This window comes from Caenorhabditis elegans, chromosome III (assembly GCF_000002985.6).
Source record: "Caenorhabditis elegans chromosome III".
Lineage (NCBI taxonomy): Eukaryota > Metazoa > Nematoda > Chromadorea > Rhabditida > Rhabditidae > Caenorhabditis > Caenorhabditis elegans.
The window spans coordinates 12,980,862-12,995,276 of record NC_003281.10 but is presented as its reverse complement, the minus strand read 5'-3'; the positions used below and the strand labels follow the sequence as shown (position 1 = coordinate 12,995,276).

The 14,415-nt window shown below is 40.0% G+C and overlaps 4 protein-coding genes, 1 non-coding gene and 1 pseudogene across 7 annotated transcripts; 3 read left to right on the top strand and 3 right to left on the bottom strand.

Annotated features, from left to right (window-relative positions):
• The first annotated feature begins 1,569 nt into the window (after positions 1 to 1,569).
• Positions 1,570 to 2,872, top strand: col-97 (Nematode cuticle collagen N-terminal domain-containing protein). The gene is made up of 3 exons (NM_067299.4): positions 1,570 to 1,745; positions 1,798 to 2,341; positions 2,407 to 2,872. The coding sequence occupies exons 1-3, from the start codon at positions 1,584 to 1,586 to the stop codon at positions 2,595 to 2,597; spliced, it is 897 nt and encodes a 298-aa protein (NP_499700.1). The 5' UTR covers positions 1,570 to 1,583; the 3' UTR covers positions 2,598 to 2,872.
• Positions 2,785 to 3,980, bottom strand: ZK1010.12 (Secretory peptide; the record flags this gene model as incomplete). The annotated part of the gene is made up of 4 exons (NM_067298.3): positions 2,785 to 2,816; positions 2,868 to 3,018; positions 3,063 to 3,177; positions 3,886 to 3,980. 4 exons carry the CDS (start codon positions 3,978 to 3,980, stop codon positions 2,785 to 2,787), a joined length of 393 nt encoding a protein of 130 aa, NP_499699.3.
• Positions 3,981 to 4,166: 186 nt separating this feature from the next.
• On the bottom strand, positions 4,167 to 7,605 carry ZK1010.6 (annotated as a pseudogene). The gene is made up of 7 exons: positions 7,563 to 7,605; positions 7,413 to 7,517; positions 7,248 to 7,367; positions 6,011 to 6,141; positions 5,694 to 5,886; positions 5,583 to 5,649; positions 4,167 to 4,301 (listed from the first exon to the last, which is right to left on the bottom strand). Coding segments are annotated over exons 1-7 (794 nt in total).
• Positions 7,606 to 7,758: 153 nt separating this feature from the next.
• ZK1010.5 (Proteoglycan 4-like) lies at positions 7,759 to 10,784 on the top strand. The gene is made up of 9 exons (NM_067297.5): positions 7,759 to 7,791; positions 7,850 to 7,962; positions 8,229 to 8,339; positions 8,396 to 8,734; positions 8,783 to 9,985; positions 10,040 to 10,192; positions 10,258 to 10,359; positions 10,403 to 10,526; positions 10,577 to 10,784. The coding sequence occupies exons 2-9, from the start codon at positions 7,884 to 7,886 to the stop codon at positions 10,734 to 10,736; spliced, it is 2,271 nt and encodes a 756-aa protein (NP_499698.1). The 5' UTR covers positions 7,759 to 7,791; positions 7,850 to 7,883; the 3' UTR covers positions 10,737 to 10,784.
• Positions 10,785 to 10,853: 69 nt separating this feature from the next.
• Positions 10,854 to 14,207, bottom strand: dbd-14 (DB domain-containing protein; the record flags this gene model as incomplete). 2 transcript variants are annotated; one of them, NM_001268254.2, is made up of 6 exons in its annotated part: positions 10,854 to 11,090; positions 11,313 to 11,482; positions 11,527 to 11,622; positions 12,604 to 12,714; positions 12,772 to 13,002; positions 14,125 to 14,207. In NM_001268254.2, 6 exons carry the CDS (start codon positions 14,182 to 14,184, stop codon positions 10,967 to 10,969), a joined length of 792 nt encoding a protein of 263 aa, NP_001255183.1. The 2 variants fall into 2 exon arrangements, with proteins under 2 accessions (NP_001255183.1, NP_001255184.1); NM_001268255.1 differs by lacking the exons at positions 11,527 to 11,622; positions 12,604 to 12,714; positions 12,772 to 13,002; positions 14,125 to 14,207 and having other exon boundaries at positions 10,967 to 11,090; positions 11,313 to 11,473.
• ZK1010.11 lies at positions 11,523 to 11,625 on the top strand. The gene has a single exon (NR_052816.1). It is a non-coding gene; the product is annotated as an Unclassified non-coding RNA ZK1010.11 (non-coding RNA).
• Positions 14,208 to 14,415: the final 208 nt, after the last annotated feature.

Genomic DNA, 14,415 nt, shown 5'->3' with positions numbered 1-14,415 from the left:
CACCCAATTACTCGGTAGAGCACACTTGCACCGCTGTGATGTCAGGCTGTCCCATCACAGTTTGATCTAAAAAAAACCCGGGAATTGTTGCCCGAAAACTGTGACGTTAGCACGCCAAATTAGTTGAGAACTGTGCGTCTCAACTCCCGCATTTTTCGTAGATCTACGTAGATCAAACCGAAATGGGGCACAGCGTGATTGCACAGAAACTGTTACTGGAACACAACATTTTGAGAATGCGTACTGCGCAATATATTTGACGCGCAGAATATCTTGTAGCGAAAACTACAGTAACACGTGGTGTCAGAGTGTCCCATTTCGATTTGATCTACGTAGATCTACAAAAGAAGCAGGAGTTGAGACGCAGAGTTTTCAACTGATTTTGCATGGTTAAGACCGTGCTGACGTCACATTTTTCTGTACAAAAATTTCCCGAATTTTTTGTAGATCAAACCGTAATAGGACAGCCTGACACCACGTGCAGTAATTCTTCAAATTACTACTTTGTCGGATTACGATTTTCGATTTATGTAGTTTCAAAAACCGGGCCTGTAAATCGACACAAACGCTACAGTAGCCATTTGAAGAGTTACTGTAGTTTTCGCTACGAGATATTTTGCGCGTCAAATATGTTGCGCAATACGCATTCTCAAAGTTTACTGCTCCCGTAATAGATCAGCTCCACCATCTGACTTCCAATCATTGAACCCTTACAATAACTTTCATTTCCCTTTCTCATTCCTCCCGCAAACCCTTAATCATACATACTTCCCTATTTCCTATTTCCCTTTCTCCATAACCATCAAGTACGTCTAGAACTTTCTCTCCTTCCCTCTTCCTCAAGCCAACTCTCGACCTCCAGATCCCCGCCCCTCACTTTTTTTGAAGATGATGACGGCAACGATGCCACAGTTCGGTTCAGCTTCTGCGTTGCGAGTGTTTCTTCTTTTTTTGTTCACTGTTTTTCCCTCTGTTTCTCACGTTCTCTCCGCTCTCCGCCTCCCACCCGGCGCGCGTCGTAGTATCGTGTACAATATGTCGTCTATATAAGCTCTGTAGCAATGGCATTTTGTGATACCGTCACCTTTTGAAAGCTATCTCATCGACTTTCTTTTCGTTTTATCTGATTATCTGATAAGAATTTTAATTTCTAGTTTCTTGTTCTGTTAATTGTTAACTTATATATTTGAGCTAAACTTGTTACTTTTTCTAAACTTTAATTAGAAAAATGACATTTTTAACTTCTTACTTTCTATAAGTATTCTTCTTGTTTAAGCTTCATATAATTAACTAATTACACTTGTACTTTCATACATTCATATTTATATCAAATTTGATCCCGACTCTGTTATTTTTAAAATATTATTAGCGACTTCAATCTTAAGCTTCAAAGTTCCTCTGCAACATAAACAAAGGGTCTGAAAATAAGGCTCCGGGCCAAGCCTTTTGAACCTATGTATTAACTATGTATATATATAATCATCTAGTGTATTCTAGTTCTAGTATACTATGTATATGTATCTTCTTATGAATGCTTTTCCCTTCAACTCCTCACTGACCCAATTCCAGAAGTCATACACGAAATGGAGGAGGATTCACGTGAGAAGGCATTCCGATTTGTCGCCTACTCGGCCGTCACATTCTCACTGATTGCCTTGGTCAGTGTATTTGTGACGTTGCCACTTGTCAACAACTACATCCACTCCGTACACCTTCGTGTCCACGATGAGATGCAATTCTGCAAGGTATGAGTCATGAGGAAAATCAATAAATCAATAAAATATGAAAGTCTTGCAGCTCTCAGCCCGTGACGTGATGTTGGAAATGCACAACTTCCGTCAGACTCCAAACAAGAATCTTCCATTCTTCCTGCGTCGTTCTTCCAACGAGACGACACGTCTGAAGCGTGACGCCGCCGCTTGCCAGGGATGCTGTCTGCCAGGTCTTCCTGGACCAGACGGACCACCAGGAAAGAACGGAGCTCCAGGACGGCCGGGAGCTCCAGGAGCACCTGGATTCCCAGGACGCCCACCAGCAGTGTGTGAGGAGATCACCGAGCCACCATGCACACCATGCCCACCAGGAGAGCCAGGACCACCAGGACCACCAGGAGATGCTGGAAACCCGGGACAATCGGGGCATCCAGGAAGAAATGGAAATGATGGAGGAGTTGGACCACAAGGACCACCAGGACCACCCGGAAACAACGGAGAAGGAGGAAGAGATGGACCACGTGGAGAGCAAGGAAGACCAGCAATCTCCACTCCAGCTCTGCCAGGAGATCCAGGAGCACCAGGAGAACCGGGACCATCTGGACTTCCAGGAGATCAAGGACAAGCTGGTAAGTATTAAATATCAATTTTATAAGGTTCAATATCATCAAAAAAATTTTGTTTTTTTTTTCAGGCCGTCCAGGATCCGACGGTGCGCCAGGACCACAAGGACCACCAGGTCCACCAGGCCAACAAGGTCATCCAGGACAAGCCGGACCAGCTGGCCAACCAGGACAGCCAGGACCACAAGGAGAACGTGGAATCTGTCCAAAGTATTGCGCCTTGGACGGAGGTGTCTTCTTCGAGGACGGAACACGTCGTTAAGATCGTTAAGATCCGATCACTCATTAACTTATCTCTTCGTGGTTTCCCACCCACGCCTCTTCTTTGCCTTCAGAGTTCGGGTAAATCCGTGCTGTCTTTTCTCGTTTCTTTTCAACTGTATTTGTACATTTATGAAGAATTTGCAACTTCGTATATAAAATCTAGTCGTTTATAGAATTTAAAAAAATCAATTATTTTTCGGCTTGTTATGGAGAGTTTCTGAAAAGTATCATATGTAGGTATTTTGAAACTTTACAATAAAGAACTTACTAACGAAATTGTGCAAATCAGTCATTGGTAAGTTGGAATCAGGTGTTCCGTCGTACTTTTTGTACGGGTAGATCATTCCACGATCCTTCCATTTTGAGAGCATGCTCAGCACAACTACACCAGTTGAATAGTGAGCACAAAGCCCGAAAATCTATAAATCTGGAGTAGTTACTTAGAAGTAAGAAGGACGCTTACCCGACAGAAAACATTATTCTTCGGGCTGACTTCTTGGAATTTCAAATTATTTTTCCACTCGACGATTCGATTTCGTGGGCCTGTTGGGATGGGCTCTTCCACTGGCTTTTTGGGTCTGAAAATATCCAGAGTTTGACCAAAAAATACATGAATGGTTGCACCTTTTTCCTAGAGTTTTCCAAACCTTCCAGAACTTTTTTTAAAAGTTTCCAGAAATTGCTGTCTAGAATGTTTTTTATTCTGCCAAATTTTTTCCCGAAAAATTTAAAATCCCGCCAAACTTTTTTTGAGGACAATTTCAAATGAAATCCCTTGAAATTTGTCTCTGATAAAATTTCAATTTCCGCCAAACTGTTTCCCAGAAAATTAGAACCCCTCCAAAATTTCTCTCAAAAAATTTGAACTCCCGCCAAAATTTTTCCCAAAAAATTTGAAATCCCGCCAGGCTTTTTCCCGAAAAATGTGAAATCCCTCGGAATTTTTTACTCGGAAATATTCAACCTCGTCAAAATTTCTCTCCAAAAAAAAAATCAATTACCGCCAAAATTTTTCTTAGAAGATTGAAATTTCAGTATTTTTCTAAAACTACAGTAATCCTAAAGTACCCCAACCCTATCCCTCCATTGAGCTCAACCCAATATCCTTTCAAAAAAATATGTTTACCTCAAACTACAGTAACCCTACAGTACTCTTACAGTACCCCAACCCTATCCCTTCACTGAGCTCAACCCAATATCCTTTCAAAATAAAAAATCTGTTTACCCAAAACTACAGTAATCCTACAGCATCCCTATAAGGATATATATTTTCAGAGTGTGCTCACCTGAACTGTGGTAAATCAGCCTTGGTCCAAATCTTTTTCGCATCAGCAGACAGCAAAATAACTATAACAAATACGAAGAAATTCGGAAAAATCATGACAGCTGACAATTATTAAAATTTGATTTAAACTGTTGAAAATGAAAATGTTGAAGTGTTTTGAAGGGAACACACGAAGTGGCATTGTCCAATAAACAGGTATTTTTGTGACCTTTTCCGATACTTTAAAGTAAAAACACAAAGGTTCAAACAAATAATATTCATTTAAATCAATAAATTAATCAATTAAATTGCATAATAACAGTCCTTCTTCCAGAAATTAATTCCGCAGACCAATCCGAAAATGAGAAAAGTGGTAGGGATAATGGTGTATAGAGCAATCCAGAGAGGTCCATAGAAGTTCAACGGTTCAGGTGTGAACTGAAAAAAATATTTTTTTGAGGATTTTTTTGACTATTACGGGAACACAAAATTCAGTCAAAAAAATTCAAAAATTCGCCGCGCAAAATTGTGTGCGCCTTTAAAAAAATTCGTTACCACAGTAACGAATTTCCAAGTTTTTTTAAAAGATTTTTTGCACTTTTCTATGGATCTTAAGCCATTTTTGTGTATTACGGAAACAAAAAATTCAGTGAATGCGTATTGCACAACATATTTGACGCGCAAAATATCTTGTAACGAAAACTACAGTAATTTTTTAAATGGCTACTGTAGTGTTTATTTACGAAAATTGAGCCCGTAAATCGACACAAGAGCTACAGTAGCGGCAAACGATCTTTGCCGGAATTAAAAATTTCTGGCAAATCGGCAAACCGGCAAATTGCTGGAATTGAAAATTTACTGCAAATCGGCAAACCGGCTAATTACCGATTTGCCGTATTTGCCGAACAATTTTCGACAAATTGTGGTTTTGCACCTTTTTTTTGGGAATTTCAGAATTTCATTTCCAAATGGCAAAACGCATCCTATGAATGTTCTTTCATCTATTTTGAAAAGTAAGCAAATTCTATGAAAATATCTAGAAAAAAAATCGAAAATGAATATCTCCGGCATATCGGCAAACCGGCAATTTGCCGGAATTAAACACTTCCGGCAAATCGGCAAACCGGCAATTTGCCGATTTGCCGACTTTGTCGATAAATCAATTTGCCGAACGGCAATTGCCGCCCACCCCCCATTTTTTGTAGATCTACGTAGATCAAACCGAAATGGGGCACAGTGTGGTTGCACAGAAACTGTTACTGGAACACAAAATTTTGAGAATGCGTATTGCGCAACATATTTGACGCGCAAAATATCTCGTAGCGAAAATTACAGTAACGGAAATATTTTATTAATCGATTAAATATTGAAAGAAAAAACAAAAATGACAAAAAACACAACAAAAAAATTCAAAAGAAAATTGAGTATTGCTGTCACAATTTGAGCAGAAATTGAAATTAATTTCAAAAATCAAGCCCGTAAATCGACACCAGAGCTACAATAGTCATTTAAAGAGTTACTGTAGTTGTCGCTGCGAGATATTTTGAGCGTCAAATATGTTGTGCAATACGCATTCTTAGAATTTTGTGTTCCCGCTTTACATATTCACGACTATACACTCTACTAGAATTTTTTTCTAGAATTTTTGAATTTTTTACATTATTTTTTAGTTCAATTATGGCTTTAAAATCAGAAATCAGAAATAATAATACAACATACCATAGGATCCACAAAGCAAGTGCCAACTGAATTAGTGAATACACATACAGATGTACTTGAGCAGTCCCTGAAAAAATCCAATTTTCAATCAAAAAATAATCAGACTTTTACCGGTTACTCCCACAATATCTCTCTGTGTCAATGTTATCCGACCCATCTGCCATATACATTCCAAGAATTGCTAATCGATTAGTGTCACGTGTGCAAAACGTGTAGCGGAATGGCGGAGCCTCGTAGGGACTGCATTTTCGATTTGTATAATAGGGTCTTATTCGGCGGGCTACTGTAGATCCGTGGACTTTGTCTGAAATATAGTTTCCAGTGTGGAAAGTTTTAAAAGATATTTTTAAAGATAATTTTCCGGCAAACCGGTAAATTGCCGGAATAGAATTTTCCGGCAAATTGACAATTTGCCGAAAACTACATACGCCTCGGACAACAATGCCCTCGATAACAATATGAATCTATAGAGCACGTTCTTGAGAATTTTCCTTTGCAAGTTGGTTCGATTCCATAAAATGTTAGGTTATTAGGGCAATATCCTTCTGGTGAGTCCCTTCTGAAAAAAAAAACTGAATTTTATATGATTTTTAGAAAACTGGGCAACCCTAAGTTTTTGCAGATTTTTTTGGAATTTGTCAATCAAAAAAATTTTTGCTTTGAATTTTATGGTTTAATATTGTTTACAAACGATTTTTTCAGCCAAATTGGCAAATCGGCAAATTTGCCGGAATTGAAATTCCGGGCAAATTGCAAAAAATCGAAATTTCCGGCAAAATTGGCAAAGTTGCCAGAATTGAAATTTTGTGCAAATGATCAAAACGACAAATTACCGGAACTTAAATTTCCGGCAAATCGGCAAATTGCCGAAAATAAAATTTTCCGGCAAATTAGCAAAAATACCAGAATTGAAATAATGGGTAATTCGGCAATTTGCAGAAAATCTACATTTCCGGCAAATCGGCAACTTTCACAGAATTTAAATTTTGGGCAATTCGGCAAATTGCCGGAAATCAAAATCTCCGGAAAATCGGCAAATCGCCGGAATTGAAATATTGGGTAATTCGGCAGTTTGCAGAAAATCAAAATTTCCGGCAAATCGGCAAATTTGCCAGAATTGAAATTTTGGGTAATTCAGCAATTTGTAGAAAACCTACATTTCCGAAAATCGGCATATTGCCGGAAATCAAAATTTCCAGCAAATCGGCAATTTGCTGAAAATCAAAATATCCGGCAAAACGGCAAATCGGTAAATTGCCGGAATTGAAGTTTGCGGCAACTCGGAGAATTGCCGGAAATGAAAATTCCAACAAATCGGCAAATTGCCATTAACGGAACATGCGGCAAATCGGCAAATTGCCGGAATTGGAACTTCCCGACAAATCGGCAAATCGACAAAATGCCGGAAGTGAAATTTGCGGCAAATCGGCGAATTGCCGGAAATGAAAATTCCGACAAATCAGCAAATTGCCAGAAAATCCCGCAAATTGCCGAAATTGAATTTTCCGGCAAATCGGCAAATTGCCGGAAGTGAAACTTTCCGGTAAATTGGCTAATCGGTAAATTGTCGAAATTCAAAAATTCCGGCAAATCAGCAATTTGCCGGAAAAGAAAATTTCGTGGTTTTGAGTGGTTTTTAACAATTCCCCCAATTTATTGATTTACCTGAGCAACAAATTCCGAGCTTCTGATCGCAATAGCTCATTTCACAATCTTCATGGTTTTTACAAGAAATTCTGGGCCGGATAGCACGACTTTCAGGAGAAGTACAGTTTTTATAGTGACCTGAAAATTTATTTTAAATATTTTTAAAAAATGTATTCTGCCTACCTAGACAGCAAACTTTTTTCTCCGAGTTACAATATCCATAATTCTGGCATTCTGTATTTCCAGCTGGTCCTGCTGAGCACGATTTGGAGCTACATGGCTCATCGCCTGAAGTATAGAAATTTTGAAAAAGGTTACTGTAGTTTGAGGTACCAGATATTGATAGGCTTGGCAGGAGCAGGAAAATTATAAGCATCGTGTCAAGAAGCTGGATTTTTTCTGCTTTTTTAATTGATTATTGATTAATTAAAAATTTGAAAACGTGAGCTTTCAAAGTTTATTTGAACACGTGGTTTTTTAGTTGTTGGAATTACCGAAAATCAATATTCAAAAATTTTATTGCTCACATTCGAACTTTGCGGAATCAACCAAATCTTCAAAGGTGAGTGTTTCTCGGGGGGAAATCGAAAAAATCTATCGATTTTTATTCTCTTTTTCAGAAATTTCAAGTGATCTCGCATTCTTCGTGTCGTTATGAGATCATTCCGTCTTTGTCAATTGTTATTGATAACGTTCTTCCTTCATCAAGCGGTTGGTCAACGAGAGGTTTACGGTATGTTTCTTTCTCCATCCGGGAGCTCGCAGTATTGACAAGCGGGGCGTATCTCGTTGCGTGTCGCGGTGCGTATCGCGTTGCGTGTTGCGTCGCGTGTCGCGTTGCGTATTGCGTCGCGTATTGCGTTGCGTGTCGCGTCGCGTATCACGTCGCGTATTGCGTTGCGTATCGCGTTGCGTGTCGCGTTGCGTGTCGCGTCGCGGCTCGGTTTGCCACGTGTAGTCCGCCGTGCTATTACATAACTATAACTTTACTTGTTTCAGAACGCTATCCAGATTCAGTTGGTCGAGTCAAAAGATATGAGCTGTGGTCCAACGATGATGGTAATGGAGTTGGTGATGGTAATGATGATGGTACTGGAGCTGGACAAGATGGTACGTTGTGAAGATTTCTGTGACAACAAAAATCCATCAATACGAACTTTTTTCAGATGATGCTGATCCATCTCCCAATGCAGGTGTTCCAAGCAACGGAACACAATCAGATCCGGCTGGAGACGGATCGATGAACAAGGCAAACACAACTACAGCTGATTCAAATGGGAGTCTGAACCCTGATGATGGAGACGGGAAATCGTTATTGACGGATAGAAACAGTACGACTAGTTCTGATGGTGGAGATCCTAAGCCAGTAACAGCGAAGGATCCTAGTACGACTACTACTGATCAAGATGGACTTGCAAATGGAGACGGAAAGCCTTTATCCACAGAAGGGACAAATACGACTACTGCATCTCCAAATGGGAGTCTGAACCCTGATGATGACGACGGTAAATTTTTATTCACGGATAGGATGAATAATACTATTCATATTACAGATGGACTTCCAAATGTGGGTGATGACGACGGGAAATCTTCATCTGCGAACAAGACCAGTACGACTGCACCTGATTCTAATGGACTTCTAATTCCGAATGATAAAGGCGATAATTCTTCATCGACGGAGAAGACAAGTACGACTACTCCAGCTTCAGATGGGAGTCTGAACCCTGATGATGATAACGGTACATCTTCATTTACGAACAAGACAAGTACGACTACACCTGCTGCAGATGAACCTCTGAATCTCGATGGTGGAGACCCTAAGCCAGCAACCATGAAGGAATCGAATACGACTGCTGATCCGGTTGTGCTGACAAATCCGCCTGTTGTGGTCCCTGTACTAGCAACTTCGGAAGAACCAAATGACACTACTGCTGCTCCGGTTATGCCGCCAAATCCGCCTGTTGGGATCTCTGGACCAGCAACTTCGGAAGAACCAAACAACACTACTGCTGCTCCGACTGTGCCTACAGATCTGCCTGTTGTGTTCGTTGATCCAGCAACTTCGCAAGAACCAAATGACACTACTGCTGCTCCGGTTATGCCGCCAAATCCGCCTGTTGTGATCTCTGGACCAGCAACTTCGGAAGAACCAAATGACACTACTGCTGCTCCGATTATGCCGCCAAATCCGCCTGTTGTGATCTCTGGACCAGCAACTTCGGAAGAACCAAACAACACTACCGTTGCTCAGGTTATGCCGCCAAATCCGCCTGTTGTGATCGTTGATCCAGCAACTTCGGAAGAACCAAATGACACTACTGTTGCTCCGGTTATGCCGCCAAATCCGCCTGTTGTGATCTCTGGACCAGCAACTTCGGAAGAACCAAACAACACTACCGTTGCTCAGGTTATGCCGCCAAATCCGCCTGTTGTGATCGTTGATCCAGCAACTTCGGAAGAACCAAATGACACTACCGTTGCTCAGGTTATGCCGCCAAATCCGCCTGTTGTGATCGTTGATCCAGCAACTTCGGAAGAACCAAATGACACTACCGTTGCTCAGGTTATGCCGCCAAATCCGCCTGTTGTGATCTCTGGACCAGCAACTGCGAAAGATCCAAGTACGACGACTTCTGATCCGGTTGTGCAGACAAATCCGCCTGTTGTGATCGTTGATCCAGCAACTTCGGAAGAACCACTATCAACAGCTTCAACAGCATTGCCTGACGAGACAACAGATGCCCCAGAGGAGCCTGGTGTGTTCTGAAATTTTTGGAAAACATTCCAGCTCATTTTTAAATAATTTTCAGCTACCGAAGTTCCAAATCCACAGCCACCATCACCACCATCACCAGAGCCAGAGCCAGAGCCAAAGTCAACGCCAGAACCAGTCACGGATGGTCCGAACGAATCGCAATCTACAGCACTGCCTCAGCAGACAACAGATGCCCCAGTGGATCCTGGTAAGTGGGCAGAAGTTCACGACTTCTGATACTATTGGAAGCTCATTTTTCAACAATTCTTTCAGTCACCGAGGCTTCGCCTCTTAATCCACAGCCACCACCGCCACCATCACCATCACCTGAACCAGAGCCAGAACCAAAGCCACCAGTGACTCCACCCAAAAATGGTACCAATTATTCTCTTGACCAGTTTCAAAATCTATCTTTCAGAAACCGTCGATCCGGTCCACGAAAACGGAACTTCTGGCGAAAAGGATGGAACTCCTGAAGCACAACCACTGAAGAGTTCGAGCAATAAAAAAACACAGGCAGAAAAGGATGAGGAGGAGTTGAAGTGAGAGATTCTCCACCAGCTTTTTCAACATTCAAACATCAAAATTTCAGGAAGAGAGTGTTTGCTGCCGAGCTTGGAACCGGAAGTGTCCTTGTTGCAACCAGTATTGCCGCCTACGTAGCTTCGTACATGGCCTACACCTACGTGAAGAAGGTGGCCGAGTTGAGCGTTAAGCCAAAGATGAAGAACAAGAGGAAGAGAAAGCATTGAAGAACCTTATTTTTTGAGATTTCTAGAGAATAAATTTTTGTAAAAGGGAAAATGTAGTTTTTGGGCCTCGGTTTGGGCCAAGTTTAGGCCGGAAAAGGCCTTCAGAACCAGTACCAGTTGAATTCTAGTTTTTTATCTGATGAAATGAAAGAAAGACACGGTAATGTCAAGGGGTAGTTGATAAATTGAATATGAATAACTTAAAATACATATAAGCAAATCTTTTTTGGTTATTTTCGTCGGGATGCTCCAAATTGTTGCTCGGCCCGTTGCTTGATCTCATTGTAGAAGCATTGCTTCATGTTTTCAAAGCGATCGTAGCATGGCACGTAGGAATAATCAAGTTTTGTTACTCTGAAAAAGATAAAAATTATATAGAATACTGTTCCTAGGAATTGTTAAATGATCTACAACCGCAGTTTCTTTGTAGTTTTCATTGTTGATTCCTTGTTACTACGTGATTTAGTCAAGATAAATTTTTTGTACCTACATGGGGGACTCAGTGATAACACAATTTTCATCGCCTATATTTTGGCCCCTTAAGCTTCATTAGAGGTTAACTAGAAGCTTACTTACCTATCAGGTCTCTGATCACAAAAAGTCAAACATTTTTGCCCGGCCAGCGTAGTAGTAACACCATTTCGAACACAACACTGTGTATGATCTCTACCCTGAGCCGCGCAAAAGTGCATATCAGCGGCGGCCTCCAGTGGACAACCGTCGGTTTTGAAGTACATTCCTTGGAGCTGAAATATATTGTTTTTCAAAATGATCTACTAATAAGTTTTACCGCATCTTTCGTATAGGTATTGAAATGACACTTATTGAGACAAGCGTCTGGAAGTCCCCGTTGTTCGCAACATTGTCGGAAGATGAAGTTGGGATTCTGTAATAAATATATAAAATATATATATATGGGTGGAAAGTGAAAGGAAAACTTTGAAACATCAAAAGACGCCCCCAGGGGGAGGGTAATTATACAACCGGATATGCAGTAGTTGCGCAATATCCCGGAAATTCGGGTAAACTAGGAGGAGGAGGGGGAAGAAGTTGAAGTGGTGGAACGGTACAAAAGTTCAGGAATAGGTACAAGACTGTGATTTTTTATAAAGAAGTACAAGTGGGTCAACGTATGATTAAGCTTCAGGAGCAGAATTTTTTAGCCTGAACTTTTGATCTCCGAAAATTGCGGGAGTCGATACTCCAGTAGAACGCTTTCGGTTTTTCTTTTTTATTATTTTCTTAAAGGAAAATTTTATCCAATTTAACTCTCATTAGTTTGTGAAACATGACATATCCTCACAAACTAATGATAAAAAATTGGATAGCATTTACCTTTTTTTTAATGAAACGAGTATTACGAGAACACAAAATTCTGAGAATGCGTACTGCGCAGAATATTTGACGCGCAATTTCGTAGCGAAAACTACAATAACTCTTTGAATGATTACGGTAGTGCTTGTGTCAATTTACGGGGTCTCGATTTTCGAATAGTAGCATCGATATTCCATTTTTTTAGTTTTTTTTTAAAGTTTTTGCCATTTAAAAATATATATTTTGTCGATTGATAAGCCCGTAAATCGACACAAGCGCTACAGTAGCCATTTGAAGAATTACTGTAGTTTTCGCTACGATATATTTTGCTCGTCAAATATGTTGCGCAATACGCATTCTCAGAATTTTGTGTTCCCGTAATAAAACCGAAACTTTATTGAAAAAATCATGTGAAAAAAAAATCAAAAAGAGGAAAAAACCGTGCCGCAGATTTGAAAACTACGCCCCGCCTCTATTCCTGTGCGGAGATGCTTTTTGCAAAATTAACATATGATTGATTACCGTACATTTAGTAGATCAAAAAAAAACTTACGGTATACTGTAGCAATGTGGAGTTCTCGTAATTCACGGCTGTTGGCTGGGGAACCTCAGAGGATCCACGAGAAGACTCGCGGCGAATTCCGAAGATGTTGTTTTTCTGACCCTAAAATTTTTTCAACTGATCGTGGTGAGACCCAAAATGTCACCCTTCTTATCGTACCTTCAGCTTCGGTAATCCCACTGGACCACCAACTTCTCTCGAATTTTCCTTGGAATTTCCAGAGTCATCGATAAAGATTCCCTCGACTTTTTGTGTCACTGCACTTCTGGCGCGGTTCCTCGCACAACCGTACTGTCCACAAGAGTAGCCGGGTTGACATGACGATGGAGAGCATGAGACTGCCGGCGGAGCAGCACAGTATGATGAGCCACACACTCCGGATGATAAGCACTGAAAAGAGTTTCAGAAATTTTTAACGCAAATGTATAATATTTGCAAAATCTGTTATATTTTCTTTTCTATCCAAAATGAACATTTCTGTACAATTTGGCGCCTGTAGCAGTCACTATGACTGAGATCGTGACGAGACCCAAAATAGCGCGTGCCAGAATTTCGCGAAATTGTGATACCCACCAGAGATTTTTTTTTGTTGAAGAAATCGATTTTTTTTTGATGTGGAAATGTTTCGTGGCACACTCAATCTCGCCAGGAGCATAAGTTTTTCAAAAAATTTGGCGCGAAAAATTGTGTGCGCCTTTAAAAAAACTAGTAACCAATTTCCAAGTTTTCTTCGATTTTCCAAAATTTTCTCTGGATTTTAGGGAATTTTCGTGTATCACGGGAACACGAAATTCAATTTTTGCGTATTGCACAACACATTTGACGCGCAAAATGTCTCGTAGCGAAAACTACAGTAATTTTTTAAATGACTACTGTAGCGCTTGTGTCGATATACAGGCTCGGGTGGATTAAAATATTATTTTTTATCGATAAAATATTAAAATTAAGCTAAAAATGAGAAAATAATGCTGCGATTTCAAATATTAATTAATTTTAAAAAATCGAGCCCGTAAATCGACACAAGCGCTACAGTAGTCATTTAAGAAATTACTGTAGTTTTTGCTACGAAATATTTCGCGCGTCAAATATGTTGTGCAAGAAGAATTTTAAGAATTTTGTGTTCCCGTAATATTTCAGTGTAGTTTTTCAACAGAAAAAGATTTTTTAAGAAAAAAAAAAGAAAATGGGTTACTGTAATTCTTAAAGGCGCACACCTTTCTGTTCAAAAAATAAATTAAATGTCGCTCTGTACGAGACCCGGAATCGTAGTTTTAGTTGAAAAATTGCAATTTCAGCTTTAAAATAAATTTAAAAATATAAAAATAGGCTACTGTAATTCTTAAAAGCGCACACCGTTTTTGTTCAAAAATATATAAATATATATCGTTCTTTGCGAGACCTGGCAAATCGTAATTTTAGTTGAAAAATTGCAATTTCAGCTTCAAAATACCTTTTAAAAATCTAAAAATCATATTTTCGAGACCTATTTTTTTTTAATTTCCAAATACTCACAGCCTCGGTAACCACTGCACCGGCAACTAATACTAGAAAAATTGTAGTAGACTTTGCCATTTTTTTTTTCGGCAGAATTTGGTAAACTACAGTTCATATGCCTCCTCTTTTATACAACAACATCCGGTGAATTGACAGTGGAACCGGATTTCCATATGGAGTATAGGCGAAAGGAAGGTACGATTTCAAGGAAAAGAGTGGAGGGGAAGTACTTGAAGCTTGCATGCCATCCAAGGACGGCATATGGCCTTCATTAATCTCGTCTCGGAAGAGAAAACTTTGAAAAAGCGA

Bases quoted from the DNA above. Each gene is read 5' to 3' on its own strand.
- col-97 (NM_067299.4), top strand. From the start codon at position 1,584: ATGGAGGAGGATTCACGTGAGAAGGCATTCCGATTTGTCGCCTACTCG. The intron at 1,746-1,797 runs GTATGAGTCATG...AAAGTCTTGCAG, and splicing joins ATGAGATGCAATTCTGCAAG to CTCTCAGCCCGTGACGTGAT. The intron at 2,342-2,406 runs GTAAGTATTAAA...TTTTTTTTTCAG, and splicing joins AGGAGATCAAGGACAAGCTG to GCCGTCCAGGATCCGACGGT.
- ZK1010.5 (NM_067297.5), top strand. From the start codon at position 7,884: ATGAGATCATTCCGTCTTTGTCAATTGTTATTGATAACGTTCTTCCTT. The intron at 7,963-8,228 runs GTATGTTTCTTT...TACTTGTTTCAG, and splicing joins TGGTCAACGAGAGGTTTACG to AACGCTATCCAGATTCAGTT. The intron at 8,340-8,395 runs GTACGTTGTGAA...AACTTTTTTCAG, and splicing joins TACTGGAGCTGGACAAGATG to ATGATGCTGATCCATCTCCC.